The sequence below is a fragment of the Hypoxylon trugodes genome (genome assembly GCF_022578975.1).
Source record: "Hypoxylon trugodes strain CBS 135444 unplaced genomic scaffold F4822scaffold_10, whole genome shotgun sequence".
NCBI classification, from domain to species: Eukaryota; Fungi; Ascomycota; class Sordariomycetes; order Xylariales; family Hypoxylaceae; genus Hypoxylon; species Hypoxylon trugodes.
Genome location: NW_026250025.1, coordinates 940,336 through 959,575, shown reverse-complemented (window position 1 = coordinate 959,575; position 19,240 = coordinate 940,336). Strand labels below are relative to the sequence as shown.

At 45.9% G+C, this 19,240-nt stretch overlaps 6 protein-coding genes across 6 annotated transcripts; 1 reads left to right on the top strand and 5 right to left on the bottom strand.

Moving 5' to 3' along the window:
* Positions 1-314: 314 nt before the first annotated feature.
* F4822DRAFT_433914 (fungal-specific transcription factor domain-containing protein) lies at positions 315-2,714 on the top strand (the record flags this gene model as incomplete). The annotated part of the gene is made up of 4 exons (XM_051461911.1): positions 315-473; positions 547-1,571; positions 1,642-2,176; positions 2,235-2,714. The coding sequence occupies 4 exons, from the start codon at positions 315-317 to the stop codon at positions 2,712-2,714; spliced, it is 2,199 nt and encodes a 732-aa protein (XP_051309738.1).
* Positions 2,715-2,939: 225 nt separating this feature from the next.
* F4822DRAFT_418156 (patatin-domain-containing protein) lies at positions 2,940-6,163 on the bottom strand. The gene has a single exon (XM_051459510.1). It carries the CDS (start codon positions 5,615-5,617, stop codon positions 3,290-3,292), a length of 2,328 nt encoding a protein of 775 aa, XP_051309737.1. The 5' UTR covers positions 5,618-6,163; the 3' UTR covers positions 2,940-3,289.
* Positions 6,164-6,363: 200 nt separating this feature from the next.
* Positions 6,364-8,027, bottom strand: F4822DRAFT_418155 (Alpha/Beta hydrolase protein). The gene is made up of 2 exons (XM_051459509.1): positions 7,575-8,027; positions 6,364-7,505 (listed from the first exon to the last, which is right to left on the bottom strand). Exons 1-2 carry the CDS (start codon positions 7,823-7,825, stop codon positions 6,560-6,562), a joined length of 1,197 nt encoding a protein of 398 aa, XP_051309736.1. The 5' UTR covers positions 7,826-8,027; the 3' UTR covers positions 6,364-6,559.
* Positions 8,028-8,502: 475 nt separating this feature from the next.
* On the bottom strand, positions 8,503-11,700 carry F4822DRAFT_433911 (uncharacterized protein; the record flags this gene model as incomplete). The annotated part of the gene is made up of 1 exon (XM_051461910.1): positions 8,503-11,700. The coding sequence occupies one exon, from the start codon at positions 11,698-11,700 to the stop codon at positions 8,503-8,505; it is 3,198 nt and encodes a 1,065-aa protein (XP_051309735.1).
* A 1,829-nt stretch (positions 11,701-13,529) lies between these two features.
* Positions 13,530-15,288, bottom strand: F4822DRAFT_418151 (mitochondrial peroxiredoxin PRX1). The gene is made up of 3 exons (XM_051459508.1): positions 14,801-15,288; positions 14,401-14,724; positions 13,530-14,318 (listed from the first exon to the last, which is right to left on the bottom strand). The coding sequence occupies exons 1-3, from the start codon at positions 14,821-14,823 to the stop codon at positions 13,979-13,981; spliced, it is 687 nt and encodes a 228-aa protein (XP_051309734.1). The 5' UTR covers positions 14,824-15,288; the 3' UTR covers positions 13,530-13,978.
* Positions 15,289-18,133: 2,845 nt separating this feature from the next.
* Positions 18,134-18,657, bottom strand: F4822DRAFT_433909 (uncharacterized protein; the record flags this gene model as incomplete). The annotated part of the gene is made up of 2 exons (XM_051461909.1): positions 18,134-18,283; positions 18,466-18,657. 2 exons carry the CDS (start codon positions 18,655-18,657, stop codon positions 18,134-18,136), a joined length of 342 nt encoding a protein of 113 aa, XP_051309733.1.
* Between the last annotated feature and the right edge of the window lie 583 nt (positions 18,658-19,240).

Genomic DNA, 19,240 nt, shown 5'->3' with positions numbered 1-19,240 from the left:
GTTGATGATTGGATCTATCTACTCTTTCCCAACCTCTTGGCTCCCGCGGACAAGAGACATTCGGACATCAGAAGATCGAAGCGTTATACGAATCGAATCAATCAACACACCCCCGTCTCAGCTGACGGCCGTGTTGGCTGCGAGTTTTCTTGTTAGGGGGTTGTGGTCCAATGAGCTGCGAGATTACCTAGTACCTACCTACCTAACACTTGCGATCTTTCGTCGCCTTTGCGCATCTCGGTGGCTTTACGCACCCTTTTCAAGTCACGTGGCATGTAGGTACCCTTGGGTCGTCGGTAGCATTATTGCCACCAATGACCGAGGCTCTACGGCCTCTGAGGCCACTGCAGGTTTCTGGTGACCTTCACGATCCGCAGAGCCCGCAGATCAAGCCCGGGCCAATATCCAAACCTGTATCTGTCTTGGATCCGTTGAAGAAGCGTGCCATTTGTTCACAATGCAGGATAAGAAAGGTGAGCCATATCTTTACTCATATCTCACTTTTATACTGTAAAATAAACTCATACATATATCTCAATTTATTAGGTACGCTGCGATGGAAGACCAGATATCTGTCAGAATTGCGACCGGCTCGGCTTTGAATGTTCATTCCAGCAAGCACCCGGTAAATCGCCTGGTCAATACGTCGTGAAGCTACCAGAACGGCGTCGTCGGATGCAAGCCTGCATTCCATGTCATTCTAAGAAAACACGTTGCCTCGGCGAGTTACCCAGCTGTTCTAGCTGTGTTCGGAGAAATCGGGTTTGCACTTATCCTAGGACTAAGAGACAAGGATCCACCGCTCGCGGTCATGATTTCGCTGAAGGGTCTAACGCCGACGACAGATCCGTGGAACGGGTTGGGACGGCATCGCCTGGTCAGGATATTGGCATGGTAGGAGCGACAGAAGGGAGTGCGCTTGATTATGAAACAACGATGGGTTTGATGGAGGATTACTTCCAACATCTTTATCCTCTCCCGTCGTTCTCTTTCCTTCATAAAGCGACTGTTCTTCAAAGATGCAGAGACCAGACGATGAATGAGACCTTGAAGCTAGCAATCTGTGCAATTACAGCATTGCAGCTTCAGCGCACCTCTCTATGCCACGATTTATGGGTGCAACAAGCCGAACAGTCAATATTACAGCAGATAGGACGGGCGTCCATCTTTCATCTACAGGCATTGCTCCTCGTAATCCGGTATAGAATCGAAAGCGGCGAGTTTCCTACGGCATTCATGTTAGCCGCGCTTGCTGCTCGAACAGCCTTGGCCCTCCGTCTAAACTACGAACGACCGGAGTTATCCGACGTCGCACAAGAAGCACGCCGACGATTATTCTGGGCGCTGTACCTGCTTGACGATTTCTTCTGTGTCGGACTTAGGGAGTTTGAATTATGTCCGGAGGAAACCATTCATCTCCAGCTACCTTGCGATGAGGAGCATTTCGAAGCAGGCCGTCACATCCATACTGGCTTACTCCGACCCGGGCTCGGATCATCCGAACACGTAACGGATATTGGTCTACGCGGGATTTTCCTCCGTCTAACATCCGTACGAAGAGCGGTTATGAGGTAAACCTGCGCTCCTACTCTCTCTTAGAGTCCCTCTACCCTATACCTGAGCTGACATAATATCGAATAGATTCAACCGACGAGTCGGCTTAGGCGAAGAGTTATCCTCAACAATCGGCAGTAGCATCCAACGTTTCGAGGAGGAACTCGAATCGCTCAAATCCGCACTTCGCCCATCTGACCAATATTCCGTATTAAACCTAACCTCCTGTCAATGGCAAGCACAATTTCTAATGCTACACACATCATGGCACCAATGTCACTGCGACTTATACCGCCTCGGACTCGACGGATACAGCGAAGCAGCCCCTTCCCCCGTACTCATAGCAATCCGCCTACGGAACCGGATCGCCATGCAAGTTAAATGTTTCGAACACGCAGAAAGCATAATCCGAATAATTTCCGATTTCTCAAACCACGGGGACAGCGCATGTTTCCTCGAACGCGACGCCGCCGTCTGCGCATTTGAAAGCGCGCGTCTAGTCATGTTCGGCTCTCGTATCCCCGGCGCGACATCTACCCTCGACGTCGCCATAAACAAGGCTAAATTATCGCTTAACCTAATAACTCGATTCTTCCCTTACTCTGCATCAACACAACCCCTAGTACGCCATACCCCCACCCCTCCTAATCTATGTAATCGTGAAAACTAACCCCTTATAGCGCAAAGATCTCGAACGCCTAATAGCAAGCTACTCCGTGCGTCTAGCCCTCCAAACCCAAGAAACCCTCTCGGAACCCGACCCACCCCCCTCAGCCCGTCCCTCAACCAAAGTCTCTCAATACGCAAGTTCACGCCAACGCCTCTCAGTCCAAAGTCTGCTCCTCCAATCCGATTTCGTCGACGACAGCAACGAGATCGCCGGACCACCACCACCTCCTCCTACCAACTCCCAGGCCGTTAGCATACCCGAACCCACTAACCCCATATCTAATAACACCAGCAATATACCCAAAAACCAAGGATGGGGTGTCGGGGGACAAACAAACTCCGCAAATGGACAAATACCGACGGCGGGTTTTTCGCTAGACGCAGGACAGGAGGACGCGGGCCTTATATTTAATCCCTGGATGGGATTTACGGGCACGGAGGATATGTATGGCGCATCTGGTCGACCACCGGGTCTTGACGATGAGTTCTAAAACGGTACAATTGAAATCGCGGTATCACTAGATTTTTTATAGAATGGATGAGAGAGTGAATTCGGATGGGTCTATGAATTATTGTGTAGTCTGTATATTACACCATACTATAACGTAGATAAATGACTAGGGTCGGGTTATTGGGGTATTGGTGGACTTAATGAATAATGATAGACTGCTGTATGAGAATGTTGATGGCTGATATATAAGAATAAATTTATATATAATATGGTATGATATATGTACATTTAATTCCTTCCCCATGCACTTGTCTAATGCAATGATGAATGGTCTAATGCGTCAACACTTGTCTCGAGCTCACCACCTACTTAAACAAGTGTTGCTATGTCCTCTGTATGAATGTTGTGTGACCGACTCCTGCTATCAGCTATGCTTGCTTTATATCATGTTCCCTAGCTTCTATTGTTTAGAATGGGCCCCTCTATCTACTGGGGACTTGATGCTCCTATGCGGTTCCAAACCGAGGTCTTACACCATGCTGAGGACCACTCTGTCTTGTATTTCTATGCCGCAGGTAAACTTGATTGAGGCGTCCGACTTTCTATCGGTTGGACTTAACCATAATTCGCCGTTGGAATGTTACTACGTGAGCTGAGTGGCCTATGCATCGACCGTATCGCATCCTCGTCTGTATGGCTTTCAATATCGGCATCCGAAGTATGCAAGTCGCTAGTTTCAAGCTCAACATCCTGCTGAGAATTTTCTTGCGGCGAAGTCATAGAAGCCGTCTCAGCAATATTATTGTCCAGATGCGCGGTGAATATCGTCGAAAGCGCGGATTTCTTCGGAGTCGATCCATTGGAATTTCTATTGCCGGTGGGAGTTATTGGCTGAGAAAAATCAAATGAGTCTGGTTCCGTGGAAGACACAACAGGACTGGTTTTAGGCCCTGTTTGTAATATATGACCTCTTGAAAATTTCTTGAGTTTGATCTTTGGTTTAGCACGAGGATGTCGCATCGTCATCTCAAGGCGTTCCTCTTCATCTGTATCGTCGTCCGTTATTTTATAAGGGTTGTCATTGATCAAGCTGTGATGGTGTGGATTAAGCAGATTGCTTCCACTCGACCGTCGGTGACGATGTTTTAACTTATCCCTCGTTGAAGGGGATATCGTGTGGGCTAAATTTAGCGCTGCTGCTTCATGACCATCTCTAATTGTTCTCGCAAGCGAACTTGTTGCCATCCTTCGTAAATCGACTTGGCTCTTACTAAATACAACACGGGCTCGCAAAGCATGGACAGCACGGTCAAGCGCTAATTCAATAGCGCAACGATCGCGTATGCGAGATAATTTCGGCCAAGTTGCGCGCTCGCCTAATAGACATGATCGCAACATAAATTCTGTTGTTGGATTTTTCAGCACCTTTGGTAAATCCCAGACTCCCATAGCTGGAAGAATATTGATATCGCCGGAGTATTTCTGGCTTAGGATTGACCGTAATTTGCTGACAAGCGTCGGGAAGATACCAATCTCAGCCATAAATTGCATCCTGTGTAAAGCCTCGCTTTTTGCTAAGGACGTAATAGTACGCAACCAATCTGATTCCTCCTTGTAGACAAACTCGTGGCGTGCGCTGGCAGGTGGACATGGTGCATCATCCTTGGCGAGAAAAGGAACAACATGAGGATTAACTTGTGAAACGATGAAATGATTGACGTTGAACATTTCGGCAAGCCTCGTCATCGGGAGATCATTATCGACGGAACCATCAATCCACATTTGCGGAGTAGGATTCCAAGTACTGTGCTCGCCTGTTACAGGATTCTTGACTAATAGCGGCGCAGCGCTGAAAACCAATGGGACTGAACATGATGCTGCGACAGCGGACCATATCATGACGTTGGGCGCTGTAACGTAGTTCAACAACCGAGGTAGTTCGTATATAGATGCCGAGGAAACACAAATGTTGCATATCCTTCTGGTCCGGTTATATGCTTCTTGGAACGTAATATCACCAAGCAAATCGCGCATCACGCGAGTTAAGTGTTTGATATCTGACCAATTACCCTCAGTGAGTAATCTCCGCAGATGATTTAGAATGCCGTCTTCGTTGCCCTCCTCTTCGAACACAGCTAGATCACCATGTGGAAACTCTTCCATTAACTGGGGAATTTCGTCGTCTGTCCTCGAGCAAACAACAGAACAAACGATCGAACCGGCTGAAGCACCCGAGATAATACGCGGAAGCAACTTGGCCTCAAACATAGCCTTCAGAACACCGATATGTGTCATGCCGAAGGTACCACCACCGCTCAGTAAAAGAGCGCTTCGGCCAAAGCTCTGGCGAGCATAAAGCATCGCATCCAACAAATCCTTCGGACCCAAGTCATCCGGAAAGTGATGCGCGCTCTGTTCAACTAGAGCCGTAATAGTTTGTAATGTAGAATCCACATAACGCTCGATCAACTTCTTAGTACCGCAGTAAGAGTGTCGGTAGAGATCAATATTGCCCATGCCACCCAGGTCACGCGACAAAGCTGTTCTGACGAGATGCATCATAGCTTGCATATCACAATTCGTACGGGCATCATCGAGTTCTCGTAGGCGCATTTCTAGAAGGTCAGGATTGTAGTCTCCTGTCGAAGTATCGGCCTTCCATTCCTCATTACCCTCAAGTATATCCAATTCATGCGCTGCTGCATCCCACTCCGTATAAGATTCGGCACTCTGTAACCGCGCGGACAGAATTTGTTTTCGCTCCTCTAACCTCCTTTTATCCGCCCTCTCTTTATGTGTAAGGCCATCTTTGAGGTATAGGAGTCCGTCGAGAACTCTGGAGACGGGGTCTACGTTCGGTTGTCGCTTACCCTTCGATAGGGTTTTAACGTTGGAGGATTGAAGCGAGGGAACGGATGGGAGAAGGTCTACGGTATGCGTCATGGTGTAGATTCGAGAGAAGGCGGTATCGCTTCAACGTGGCTATAAGAGGGACATGGCATCCTAGCTTGACCCTGTATATATGTGCGCTCACGAGGATCGTCGAATCGGAAACGATCGGTACTGTAACACGGAATTCCGTCGAATTTTCGGACTTACTCCCCGGAGTTCGACTTGTGCGCCGTAGCGTATATATAGGAAGATTTAAACCGAGAATTATTATTACATGGCCAGAACCGAATATTAAAATGTGTCCGTATAGAGAGTATAGGGAAAGTGAATAGCCTTCTATCTTATTCGACTTAGGCCTTATTATATAAGTAGGGAATTGTACCTACACGTAGGCACGTAGGGAAAAAAGAAAAGAAAAGAAAGGGAGGCGAAAATAGGAGAGGTTGGATTGTCGGATTGTATGTATCCAATGTTAGTCAGGTAAACTTGGGTTAGGAAGGATACATGTATGTAGGTGATTAAGGTTGATTGTTGTAATTTTTAACAGGACAAGCTGGCAGGCCGGACTTGTAAGGGGGAAAACGACGTCAGAAATGCGGAAACTATGCGGGATATCCACTCATGTGAGCAGTAATTTACTGAGATCAGGTGGGTCATCCTATGTATGTGTCAAGCGAAGATGTGGGGTGCCATGAGGGGGACCCTTGTCAGTATGGGGAAAACTGCTTGAAAGAGGATTAGGTCGTCGTTATTAGTGCGGGGTTTGAAGGGCATCGCATGTATCTCTTCCGCTTACCGCCATCTTCAAATTCAAAATAACTCGTGATAATACGCTAATGTAGGTACTTGTACACAATAAATAAGTCATGGGGTTGTCGATTTCACATGTCTAGATGCGTCTATATTTCCTTCATCCTATCATCATAAGGGTATCTTATTGAATCACATAATCATCCCTTTCCGCATGTTATGTATCTAGCTAAGCATCAAGTGTCAAGTCTGTATGAGTCTCTTTGCAAAAGACAGAACTGCTTCTCTAAGTTCGTATATAACATCTTCCTCTACCCAAAAATGTCCGGCACCCGGAACTTCTACGTGGTGGAACAGTGATCCCTCGGTACTCCCTAACTCTGTAGTCCAATCACGCATCTTCTTTAAAGTCAAGAACCCATCTCGATCGCCGTACACAGTAAGGGTAGGATTTGCTGTAAGTTTCATCTCAGCCTCGGCTTCTTCGCGTTTCGTAGTATCACCAGCGTCTTTACTCGACGAAGACCCGCCCCTCCCTCTTTTTGACCAACCTGACAGGGGATTCGAAAAGGACATAGTTGCTAAGTTGGTAGCAAGGCCCAGCGGAGGTGACACCAATAGGTAGGCGCTGCGGAATTTTGCTAGGTTATCGATATGATCCAGACATTCGTGTTCCACAACCTCGTATTCGTTTGGGGGTTCCTTGTGATGTCTTCTGCGGATCAATTTGCTTCGAGACAATATATCCCTAACACCTTTCCTTATTCTTTCTTCTCTATCGGGTGAACGTGATCTTTGTTTTCTGTGATCCTTTTGTAGCGATGTATCTTCATCACCACCAACACGCACACCTAACGACCTCCTGGGCGAGGCGGGGGTAGCAGAAATGAGGACTTGTTGTTCGGCAAGATGTTGTGCCCTTAAGCGGATATCTGCTGAGGCAGTATGTGCGGCGGGGGAGGCAAAATGTGGCATGTACGAGTCGAGAGAGGGGAGTTGCATCGTCACCATAGCACCGTACGAATATCCAGCGAATAGTAATGTCGGAAGAGGCTCTTCGGCGCTGCGGGGGTTATGGTGTGGGCGTAAGTAATGTACGTAGTGGATGAGGAAACCGGCGACGGACATGTAATCGGCGCGTTCGGGCCTCGAGGTCCATGAAGTATGACTACCGGATGATGAGGCGCCTCTATCGTATCATCATTAGCATTAGGACCATACATACATATTATACTAAATACAGAAAGCGAACACTTGCCTAAAGTTAAACGTCGCAACCACAAAGCCAAGATGAACAAGCGTGCTAGCTACAAGCTGTACAATAGGATCATCATAACTCCCTCCTAGAGGGGCATAAGGATGCGCGACAACAGCAGCATGCCGACGCCATGATTCATCAGAAGGACCAAGCGGTCCATCCAAGGATTTCGGATGATATATGCGACAGTCGAGCTTGGTGTTATCGTGTATACTAGGGAGCGTAAAGCTCAAGTTTGGCCGAGGAAGCATTGTTTCGTTCACTCGGATGGAAAACAAATCGGGGACATGATGGTAGACTCGGTGAGCCCTGGACTAAACGAATAGACTATTTCAAATCGCCGACTAGAACATATTCTCTTGAAACAATATTGTTCATTGTTGAAAAACGAAGTAGGTTGTGTTTTCTAAAGCAGACAATGTCTTAATCTAGAGCGAGAGCCTTGGATGGAAAATAGAAATGGAGGGTAAATTACGTAGCTTCGTCGAGGTTAGTTTGGTCTTAGACTAAACTCGGTATGGATCGTGCGCTAGCGTGATCGCCTTTAAATGCATAATAAAAGGTCCGTAAAACACCAATACATACATATAATGTTTTAGGTCACAAGTACATCAGCGACAGCAAAGTCTCTCTTCTTTATTTCACATAATCATCATATCGCAATACTGTTACAACCCTATGAGTAAAGAGTATAATGAAAATATCGGTTGGTATCTCAACTAAATCCCTCTCTATCTAGATAATTGATGAATCTTCATGTAGACAAACATAAAGCAAAGACACACACGTCAATACACACACCTACATGCGCCTTACCAGAATTAACTCCTTATCCAGCCAATGATGCAGCGTCTCGTGCCCATGTATGCTTATTGATAATAAATGGATATCCCTCCCATGATCCAGCGTCATCCGCCCGATCCCTCCTTTAAGATCCTGCAATTCCTAATCCCACTCTTGATCCTAATCTTTCCGTCCGCCCTCCATCACGTTCGCGATCAACCGTCGCCCTCATTCGTCGTCCTTCCATCAACCCTCTTAATCCTCGTTTTTGTAAGCCGATAACACTGCTAAGCTCACCACTCCACACTTCTCGGATTGCGCCACGCTCACTGTCACCAAGCTCGCTACTCCATTCGCTTCCTGATACACTTGTTGTAGCACTGAGCTCTTCAGGGTCTGGCCTTGATCCCGATACATTGGTATTTATTCGAAGGCCTTCTAATGCGTTTGTTGCTCCATCTGTGCTAGTCTGTGATATCGACATAGACCGATCGTGGAAGGGGCTAATAGCACCAGCAAGCGATGAGTCGCCGCTCATATAGAAGTTAGGGTTCAAGCTGCCATCGATTCCGCGACCTCCGCCAGCCGCCATAGCTGTAGCATTGAATACAGCGGCTGCATTACGTGAGTCAAGACGCGCGTGAAGCCGCTCAACCACGGCCTCTAATAGCCCATCTATCTTATAAGGCCGCGCTATTTGTAGTAGCGAGCAGAGAATTTGAGGAGTGCAGAGAGGCGATGACGGAGGAGGTAAGGCTGATGTGTAGAGGAAGTGGAGAAGAGCCTGAACAGTCGGGCAAGTGTGAGGTAGGTATAGACATCTTGGTCTAGAATTAGGCGGCAACGACGCAGGTGTTGGCGCTGAGTTAATAGTAGTAAAATCCGCTGGGCCATTACCAGATATTGAGGTGCCCGCCGTACTAGGAGGCTTCAGAGATCCGGAAGATGACGGGTTATTTAATGTAGAGGCCATCGATATGTTGCTATCACCCGCACTCCGACTTGAAGGGGTAATCGTCATAACGGAATTGCGCGCGCCCGGTATTGCCGAGAAACCCGACGTACCTGTTCTTAAGGTCGCCGAATCGCTGCCGTCTTGTGTAGCCGCACCTTCACGCAGTAGTTGCACGAAGTAGGGTCCCCACCTTCGAGCAACAACACGCGAATTGATAGGAATACGTTCTCCATGGAAGCATAGAATATCCATATCCGCCAGCTCTCGTAGTCCCAGAGCCTTCTCACCCAACTCTTCAGCAGCTCGCATATGTGATCTCCCTCCGCCAGTCCAGCCAGCTTTTCTAGCTGTGCTGAGACCAGGAACCGTATAAGGACTGCTGGCGGATACGAAACCCGAGAGAGGCGACGTCTTGCGAGGGTTGTCATAGAAACCAAAAGCCTCTAACTCAACCATACAGACGTTGGAGAAGTTAATCCGTCGGTGGTTGTAGTCATCAACTAGACTTCGTTTTCGATTGCCTAGAATAACAAAAATATTCCGCCTATTCCATAAAACACCCCTATTCCAACTTCCTTGGCTGAAGACGCTACCACCCGTATCAATACGTACCCAAGTGAGATTCCGTAAATCCAAAGCCCACAACGCATATTCTTGTTTCGAACTGGTAAGATATGTGCCACTAACAACGAAATATGTGTCGATAACGCCCCCATTCGGAAATCGAAGTCCAGGTGGCGAGTAAGTTCCCGACATCGGCTTTTCTGAAAGTGAACCATCTGAACCTCGAACCTGAAGCTCGAGCTTCACATCTAAAAAGTTATAATTCGAGTAGATAAGCATAGAGGAGCCTGGCTCTTTGGCTTCTTGGCTAATCACGCTGTCTTGGCGTGTGCTACTGCCCAGCCTACCAAGCTTGGCATTCACACTTGGAGGTAAAGGCGCGACAACACTGCGATAAGCACCGCATGACTTTCCAAGCGGTTGTGTTGAGGTCCACTTCAAGCTGCGCAGATTGAATACACTGATTTGTTCAATGTAGTGATTCGCGCCATCCTGGCCGCCTACTACAACCATCTCGGCTCCTCCAGTGCCGTCTATATTAATTCCAATTCTACCTTCATTTGGATTCCCGCTAGATGGGTTATGTTGAAGAGCAGATAAGGGTGCCTTGTGAGACGAAAACGTTGCTGAGGAAGATAGGATACACGCGCAATGAGCGTATCGACCTTGTGGAGCATCCTGTGAAGGGATATACGTCCACTTCTTCGTCAGAACGTCGTAGATATATATATCAGACATTACTGTCACCTCAGGTTGAGAATCGGGAGAAGCGGAGGTAGGCTGAGTGGCGGTAGGTGACATTCCTCCGTAGCAAACCATCTTAGTGTCCCCAAGAGCACACATAGAATGAAAATAGCGAGGTGGAGGAACATCACCGGAAGTTTCCAGCTTAGTCCAATGCCGTCGAATAAGATCTAATTCGTAGAGATCTGATGTAAGAGGGGCTGGTCGACTTCGCGATAGAATTCGGCCACCAAAGACATATAACTTGTCTCCTAATATTGTAGTCGTCGCTCCCACCAAGGGATGGGGTTCTTGGCCAGTTGTCCGGTGGACATTGCACATTAAACCAGACAGATGAGCAGAGGAACCTGAAGTTGCAGGAGTACCGACAGCTGCGCCCATTGCTGGTGTCCTACTTGTCGACGCAGCTGGTGGAGAGGGGCCAGCTGAGAGTGGTCCATTACTTCGGGGAGTTAGGTTCTCCCTTTGACCATCCCCGCCATCATTTCTCGAACTAGCTATACTACTCTGACTGCTGCTCATATCCACTCCACCACTGTACATCGGATTCTGATGCATTGAAGCATTAGAATCCATTGTGCTTGCCCTGCTCCTATTCGCGCTTCTATTCCCTGTGTTCTTTTCGTCGCTGAAATCACTAACGACTATAGCGGTAAGACTATCCTGTACCTGATTGGAAGAGGCCAGAGGTGTTACAGGACTTGAGGGCGACAATGAAGCGGGCGGTGGTGCCGGAAGAGGTTTCTCAAGGCTATCCTGCAAGCTCAAATTTCTAACATGTTGTAGAGGCGGCGGCCTATTTAGAAGTGGTGCAGAGTTGATCTCTGGAGCAATACTAGAAATGGAGTTTTTCGGGACACGTTTCGAAGGTACTCTGGCAAACCGAAAAGAATCTTCTCTCGAAGGGATGGCTTTTTTTAAACCTCGATAGACGTCGGAAAGGAGGTCGGATGTTTTCGAGGAATGTAATCGACGGTCTTGATCTTCTACGTCACTATCGTGGGCTTCGAAGTATGATTGTGAGGCAGCTTCGCGTTCTGGCTGATCTGGCGTTAGAGTAAACCCAGGAGTAATAGACATGTTTGCCCCCTTTCCCTCTCAGCCGTAATTTGTCAAGGCAATTACTCGAAGCTAAAGAAAAGAGCTAAAAGAGCGGAGGGCGAGGGCGAGGGAGAGGAATGTCAAAAGTAGGACAAAGTGCCAGGAACTCGGGTGAGTACTACTCTACTTAGATGGTAGGGCGGCCCGGGGAAAAAAGCCCGAAAAAAAAGTAATATTAGAAATACCGCGCTGGGATAAGGAGAGAGCAGGGGAGGGATGTATCTCGGGCCAGTATTGAAACGACGAGACAAGAGTCATAGGGCCGAGGCTTATAAGGAGTAAACCATAAAGTGCGGCTCCGGACCAGGGTGCCACGAGAGATCTAAAGCAACATAAGGGAATTGTGCTCGAGGCGGTATGGGTAAGGATGGGTACGGGTAACGGAGAACGGGGGAGAAGGGAGACGAGACGAGATGACATGTGCCGCTGACCCAGTGGATTCAAGAATGAATGACATACATACCTCCTTAAATGGCCCGTTAGCTGACGTCGCAATTGGCAATCTTAATTGCTCCGTTCGATGTTGTGTTCTTCTTCCTTGTTCTTGATCTTCTGCTGCTGCTGCCTTGGCCTTTTGTCGTATCTTTCTGGTCTCTCTCTATCTTGCTTGCGCAACCTTCTCTACCTCGATTTAATAGCTTTGCTTTTTTACTTTTACTTTCTTTTTCCACTTTATCTTTAATGTATATTATATTTCGTCTGCTTCGGAAGGATCCCTTGGATTATGTCCGATCGCACAGGCACAGGCGCGGGCTCTCTCTCGTATTCTTGTTGCTGAGTGGTAGTGCTTGTTGTAAGGGGAAAAAGGGGGTGGAGGCCAAGTTTGAGGTTGAGGAGTAAATCCAGTTAAGTCCTTGTGTGGGGAGGAATTAAGGCAAAGCGGGAAACAGCAGGCGCCCGTACTAGTACTAAAATTCCCTGAATACGGTTTAACATAAGGGGTTTTCTTTTCCTCTACCCCACTTTCAGCTTAGATATTGGGCAATGAGAATCGAGGAAATGGGCTAAAGTGGAGGCGGGGTTTCTTTGATACAGCTAAAAGAGGTTTAGTTTCTATTCTGCCATACTATAGTGTAATTGTACCGTCCATATATTCTTTTTAGTCAGGTACATGTGTATGTAGTGTATATTTCACAATATAATACACCTATCGTGGCCTATATCACCAGGCTTCCTTTGATTTTCCAGAACATCAAATTTCATACCAATCTATATTCGCATGTATTAATGAAAATGCAAACTTCAGCTCATTTTCAGCTCTTATGCTTCCCATAATACAAATCCATGAATACCGAGCATTAACATTATCTGAGGCTAGAAGACCACGTTTTTACAGGGTCTAGGATGCTTGTCTTAGGAATGATACTAAAAGAGCTCCACCACATGCATAAGAAAGTACATAAATCGCGATCCCTTCCCGTTATTAGTTGATATTCGTCAAAAATTGCAATCCCTATGCATCCAGGCATCCCAGAATAGGAGGATATACTAAGATAGGATACCAGCTTACTACAAGGTAGACATGTGGACATATCCCAGTGTCAAGATATTTAAAGATCCCCCTTTTAAGCTCCATAAGCCGATGACCTCTCTTACACATGCAGATGGGTATAGATACCTAGGTGTGTAGCTGTCTCTCCCTAGCCGCTTAGGTACCTAGGTATGTAAACTAAGATCTACGTTGGAGACATAGGTTGATATCTATAAACGGTAATGAATGCCATAGAGGATTGATATTCAAGTTGATTCCCCAATCATAACTCACCGAGTGTTAAAATAGGTAGAGAAAAATACTACATCCTGACATAGGGGTAACCAAATAACCAATCCATTATATTCTTATCATAATTAATAATGAACGGGTCCCGGCGCAAATCATTCACTCAATGGGATATATCGTCGGTTCTATAATAGTTGACTTATCTGAAAATCATAAGCTTCTACAACAATGCCAAGCTTAGCCAAGGCAACAAGTCAGAAAACTAGCCGACACTTGCCTGCCACGACATGAACAGATTTTGACTTAAGGCGAAACTAAAACAAGGATAGGAGAAGTCTTTAAATTTTTTTTCTTAATTAATTAATAGTATTTCGTCGCGGCCGCCGTACTCCCAACGTGAAGAGTTGCGGAAAAAAAGACACTTCTTTAACACGACCTTTTACAACACATCAAATTAGATGAACGTTGTGAGGGCGCATCATATAGAATCCATCCTCATATTAAGCCAAAACTATTCCCTTCCAGGGGTCTAACCATCTACGAGACAGTAGCCTTCTCCTTAGGCAGAGGAGTGAATCGAAGGTAGGGCTTGACAGTGCGGAACTCGGGGAATAGCTCCTTAGCCTGTTCGGACTTGACGCTGGGGTGGACGATAACATCATCACCGGGGACCCAGTTGATCGGGGTGGTGATCTTGTGCTTGTCTCCGGCCTGAAGGGAGTCGACAATGCGTAGAACCTCGGCCGAGTTTCGGCCGGTAGAAGCGGGGTATGAGAGGATGGTTCGGATGGTCTTCTTGGGGTCGATGATGAAGACGGATCGGATGGTGAAGGCAATACCCTTCTCGTCGACGTTGGTGGTGTCTTGGTAGTCGATCCTAGACGGTGCGAATACCTTTGTCAACACTGATTCTTATACCCGGGGTATACGTCCAGGAATGATAAGCGGAAATAACTTACATGTCGTAGAGGTAGGCAACCTTGCGCTCCTTATCGGCAATAATAGGGAAAGCAACGTGGCCACCAGTGACCTCGTCGATATCCTTAATCCAGCTCTCATGGCTACCACGAGTGTTGGCGGATAGACCAATCAGCTTAGTACCTCGCTTGGTGAATTCGGGCTCAAGCTTGGCGAAAGCGCCGAGCTCAGTGGTGCAGACAGGAGTGAAATCTTCGGGGTGAGAGAAGAAGACAACCCAGCCATCGCCGACAAACTCGTGGAAGTCAATAGGACCTTTAGTGGTCTCGGCTTGGAAGTTGGGGGCGATGGAACCCAGACGAAGGCTAGAATGTTAGGTGAGCTAGGTGAACCAATTACAAAGCTAGGCGCTTAGTATGGGAATATTAGTAGAATACTTACGGTGCAGCTCGAGAGTCAGCCATTGTAATTAATATGAAGGTAGTACGAAGACTTGGTGAGAAGTACTTGGTATGGGAAGAAAGAGGAGGGTATCACGAACCACAAAAAAGAAGACGAGAAGGAAGATAGAAAGGAGGGAAGAAGTCCGGTCAAGGCCGGGTAGGTGCACGACGTCAAGTATTAAATATACCTTTAGGTAGCTTAACCTTACCTACCTAGGTATTCGTTTCTTAGCTCGAATATGTCATCCGTTCGCACGGGTTCGACTAGGTATGTTTTACTTACTGTTCTCACACACGGCTAATGTGGGACAAGGTGGATGATGCGAAGGTGATAGATACACATGGATCACATAGATTGCCTAGCTCAGATTAGCACTTGACCAATAATCGCATGTATTTATGAATATCAAGTCCTAAATAGGTATTATCAAACTGTTTTCGTCAATGTCGCAATTCATCGGTCATCTTATGTTTTTTTCATAAACAGTATTAAGAGGTTTGTTCCCCGATGAACCCCGCGACGCCTCAGCGCCAGCCCGTGTCTACGAAACCACCCCTCACTAAACTATTTCTGGTATAGAGGCCAATTGCGTGCTGTAGAGCTATTTTGATTGGCTACCAATATCTACCTTTCTCCGCATCATGTCATTGAAGCCTTACGATGGTATCATCTTTATCCCTGCATCATATACTCTGAACTCCGGGTCTCGGCCGGCTTTTTTTATACTATTAGAACGGATATCGGTCGAGAGCCGTTATATAATTTATTAGAAATATTTAGGACTATTCGTTATGTACAGAGGTATTTCGGCGAACGAAGTTTTCAAGCCACTCGTGTAGCGCCACATTATACCGCCAAGGTGTCAAGGTGTCGAGGTGTCGAGGTCTAGAGCTCCTATAAAGCACAAGCCGCAATTTTATATCGCCGAACCTACATTTAAGCTTAAGTAACAGAGCACCATTAATGAAGATATTAAGATCCACAACCCTAATTATCATTCCCAGCTTATATCCGGAGTACCGAAGCGATTTCTGGGGAAGCCTTGTCTTTTCAAGCAAATCAACTAGTCCTCACGGCATTCAATGAAACTAGCTAAGAGCTAGAGACTGGATGTAACATATAATACTAGGGAATAAGCGTTGATACATATTTTGGGTCGGTATGTTGTGTATGTGTAACGTATGGTAATGTGATTTGTTACCTATTTGGTCACTACAACATAGTCTTCACTGAACTAAACGTTCCTTCGAAGATTGGGCATTTCTGGTATAGCTAGGCATTGAGTTATCTATGGAGTATAGAAGCCTAAGAATACAGCAAGTTAGATATCGTATCCTTATCCTCTCGGGGTTTTGATTATTGTCATTATGTGTCAAGGCTTTGACTATTTTGTAGCAATTATAAATGTATTGTATCAATGACCTCTAGAGACTCACCAATAACTAATAGGTAGATACGGTTGACCCAATAAATCTATTTTTATATGTTTTGTATAAGGGACTGAGAAGACTGACCTATTATATTCCAGTGGGTATCAGCTTCAACTTGATTGGAAGGGACTCGACGACAATTATACCTAAAATATAGGTAACTGTGCCATCACAAGTTTCTATGAAGGGCTTATTAGTGGTATTCATACACCCTAATTATGTACCGTATTAGTTCAGGTAATTGTATACAGGTTCCTCTTATTTCGAGTTTTCTTCAACCTCCCCTCCGCATTTTGAGACCCCCTTTTCCTTGAAGAATAATGACGAGTTAGAAATTGACAATCTTTCTTGCCTGTATAGCCATGGGATTTTGGTAAGAAAAACTACGAGGTCCCACTTCCATATTTCGGCCACGTCGGCATCTAGATCGAAAGGAGGATCTTTTAAGAGGTCGTCGGTCCTACTCCGCACATATGTAAGTCATAGTCCAATCCGAAAACTCTTGGTAGAGGCTAGAAAGTTCTTAAAAGGAAAATGTTACTAATAAGTTTCCGTTTAGAGTCGATTCCTCCGATCTGTATGGACATACGTATCATGGCAATCGAATACGCATATTTTTTTTCGAGGGGATTTCGGGAATTCCCCTCTTTAATAGTGGTATAATAGTTATCGTATAACTGCCAATCACAACATACTTAACTCCTTAAGGATATAAAGTTGCAATGCCGATACGTCTAGCGGTAAGGAATTAGAAAACACGACAAATATGAAAATTCTCTTCAGTCAATTTTCTTACCCCTTTTTAGCCAGGTGGAAAAGATTACAAGTAGCCTAAAACCCATCATGGCCCTTTGGCCAATGAAAAAGTATACATTAGCAAAAAAGATGGTAATACCCAATGGAATACTCTATTAAGTCCAATACGATGCTTGTTGGCAAGTGAAAAGCCACTAGCCATCCGGTGGATTTCCTGCAAGCTGTGCCTGGCTCAAAAGAGACGTACATAATACATTAGCTTTTAAGATCGAGATGTCAAATTTCAAGGTACTCAGCAGTTCGTCCAGAGGAGAGAGAGGATTGTTATTTATATAGATATACATACTATAATTGTCGTATTGGAATAGATTAACTGCATAGGCGGAACCCGGTCGCACATCGTATGCATAGAATAAGGCTAAGACAGATCAGGTTTTACAACTGCAGCTGTCTGAAAAAGGATCAGCTTGAGAAGACGACACTTCATCATTCTTGAATCGTTCGACATAATCCCATGTCACGTAACTTTGAATTTTGCTGACCTGACGTCAATTGTATCAGGAGGATGTTGTAGAGCTTCTTGATGCTGCATTTTGGCTACCATCACTACTACAGGACTGAGACATGCGTTCGTATGTGTAATTATTCCAGTAGAAATTATGTAAAAATTAGATATCTGCAGATAATATCGTAGGAAGGAAACTAAACTAGATTATTAAGATCATCCGATTGTCAATCAATCTTGGGGATCGGGAATGCCGTGCGCCTGAAACAATTTGTACAACATTGAACCATGAAAACCACACCACTGCTACCGCCGCCGCCTTTCCCTAATAGAAATGATAACTTTTTCACCGCTACCATGTTTTTTTTTCTATCTGGGGTATTAATGCTATCTTCAACGCCTAAGGCGCCATATCTAGTAGAAAGTGAGAATTAGTGTAGTTCTTGAATATTTGAAGTAGGGACCTAGACAATGAAGGGAATGATGATTTTCGAGGAAAAATAATCCAGTTTTCCAGGCAGAAAGTACTAACTATGTATTATTTGGTGAATTGAGATGCCATGATGATGTCTGATATACCCGGATATTGCTGTAGAAGGTTGTTTTGGGATTCTGGGATTGCTTAGCATTGACTTTTCCCTAAGCATCTCCATTATGCTCCTGTGTGCAGTCGTCGCAGAGACCACCGGCATCCGACTCTTCCTTTCCTACAATGTCTTTCTTGTCACACGAGCCTGTGGAGGTGAATGTCTCACAATCCTTGGTTTTGACCTCATCGCTGGTGTACCACTGTAGGAAGACTAGTTAGCGTTTCTGCTCATTAAGTACTAAGAACAAAGCCTCGAAATCGTAAAAACCGATGCGTATGAGCCTGGGGGGCTCCGAAAGAAGAACGCCGACGAGGTCGTCTCGTGTGACAAAGTTAGGATATGTGGAATAGAAGGAATAAGGATATCTAAAAAATCGCATACTGCTCCGCACTCGTCGCAGAACCACCTCAGCATGATGTATTCGCACATCGTCGGAACGGGTTGCTCTCTGGATTTGTTGACGAGGATGGGCACAACAGAAGCAGCAGCAGTAGCTTTTCTTCGATTGACGTGAAGAACCTCTTCATCTATAACCCGGTTCCGGGAACGGCTGAGGTAAGTAACCCCGGGCATATTACTCAAGAAACGTCTTAGGTCGGATCTGATTTGCGGCGCTAAGGTAGATTCGGAAGACGTGGTCGTTCCTGGATACGCCGACAAACCAACAAAGATATTTCCGACCTCTGCCACGTGTGCGGGCGAGTACGAGTGAGATCTGGAGCGTCTGGAGTCGTCTGGAGATGTCTGGAGAATGCTTGACAAATATTTTCATCGCTAAGACACATGAAAACCGCAAATCTTAATAAAGCGATAAGGAGTTCATCAATTGGCTGCATATACATGGCGATATCACAGGCATTTTCGATTCCAATTTATTGGGCAACATATCGGGACAAGCACTATCAATCTGATTGGTCTAGGGGTGTTCAAGTCTCTCAGGCTGTACTTCAGGTCTCATTTAGAAATGCATCTACCCGAACGAATAATTGCCGCAATTTTTTTTTTTCTTTTTCTTGTTTTTTTGGGGAAAAAAATTGCTTCCGAAGAGCGGGCACGAAGCAAAGCTGTAAGTAAGTGAGTAACTATCTGTATGCGGGTGCAAGCAGCTGGAACGATGTGGTCCGGCGCCCCTGTAGATCCGACACGGCGAATTCCA

Coding starts and splice junctions, on each gene's coding strand:
- F4822DRAFT_418156 (XM_051459510.1), bottom strand. CDS start 5,617: ATGACGCATACCGTAGACCTTCTCCCATCCGTTCCCTCGCTTCAATCC.
- F4822DRAFT_418155 (XM_051459509.1), bottom strand. CDS start 7,825: ATGCTTCCTCGGCCAAACTTGAGCTTTACGCTCCCTAGTATACACGAT. Junction 7,506..7,574: donor GTTGCGACGTTTAACTTTAG/GCAAGTGTTCGC, acceptor ATGATACGATAG/AGGCGCCTCATCATCCGGTA.
- F4822DRAFT_418151 (XM_051459508.1), bottom strand. CDS start 14,823: ATGGCTGACTCTCGAGCTGCACC. Junction 14,725..14,800: donor GCTGACTCTCGAGCTGCACC/GTAAGTATTCTA, acceptor CTAACATTCTAG/CCTTCGTCTGGGTTCCATCG. Junction 14,319..14,400: donor GTTGCCTACCTCTACGACAT/GTAAGTTATTTC, acceptor CGCACCGTCTAG/GATCGACTACCAAGACACCA.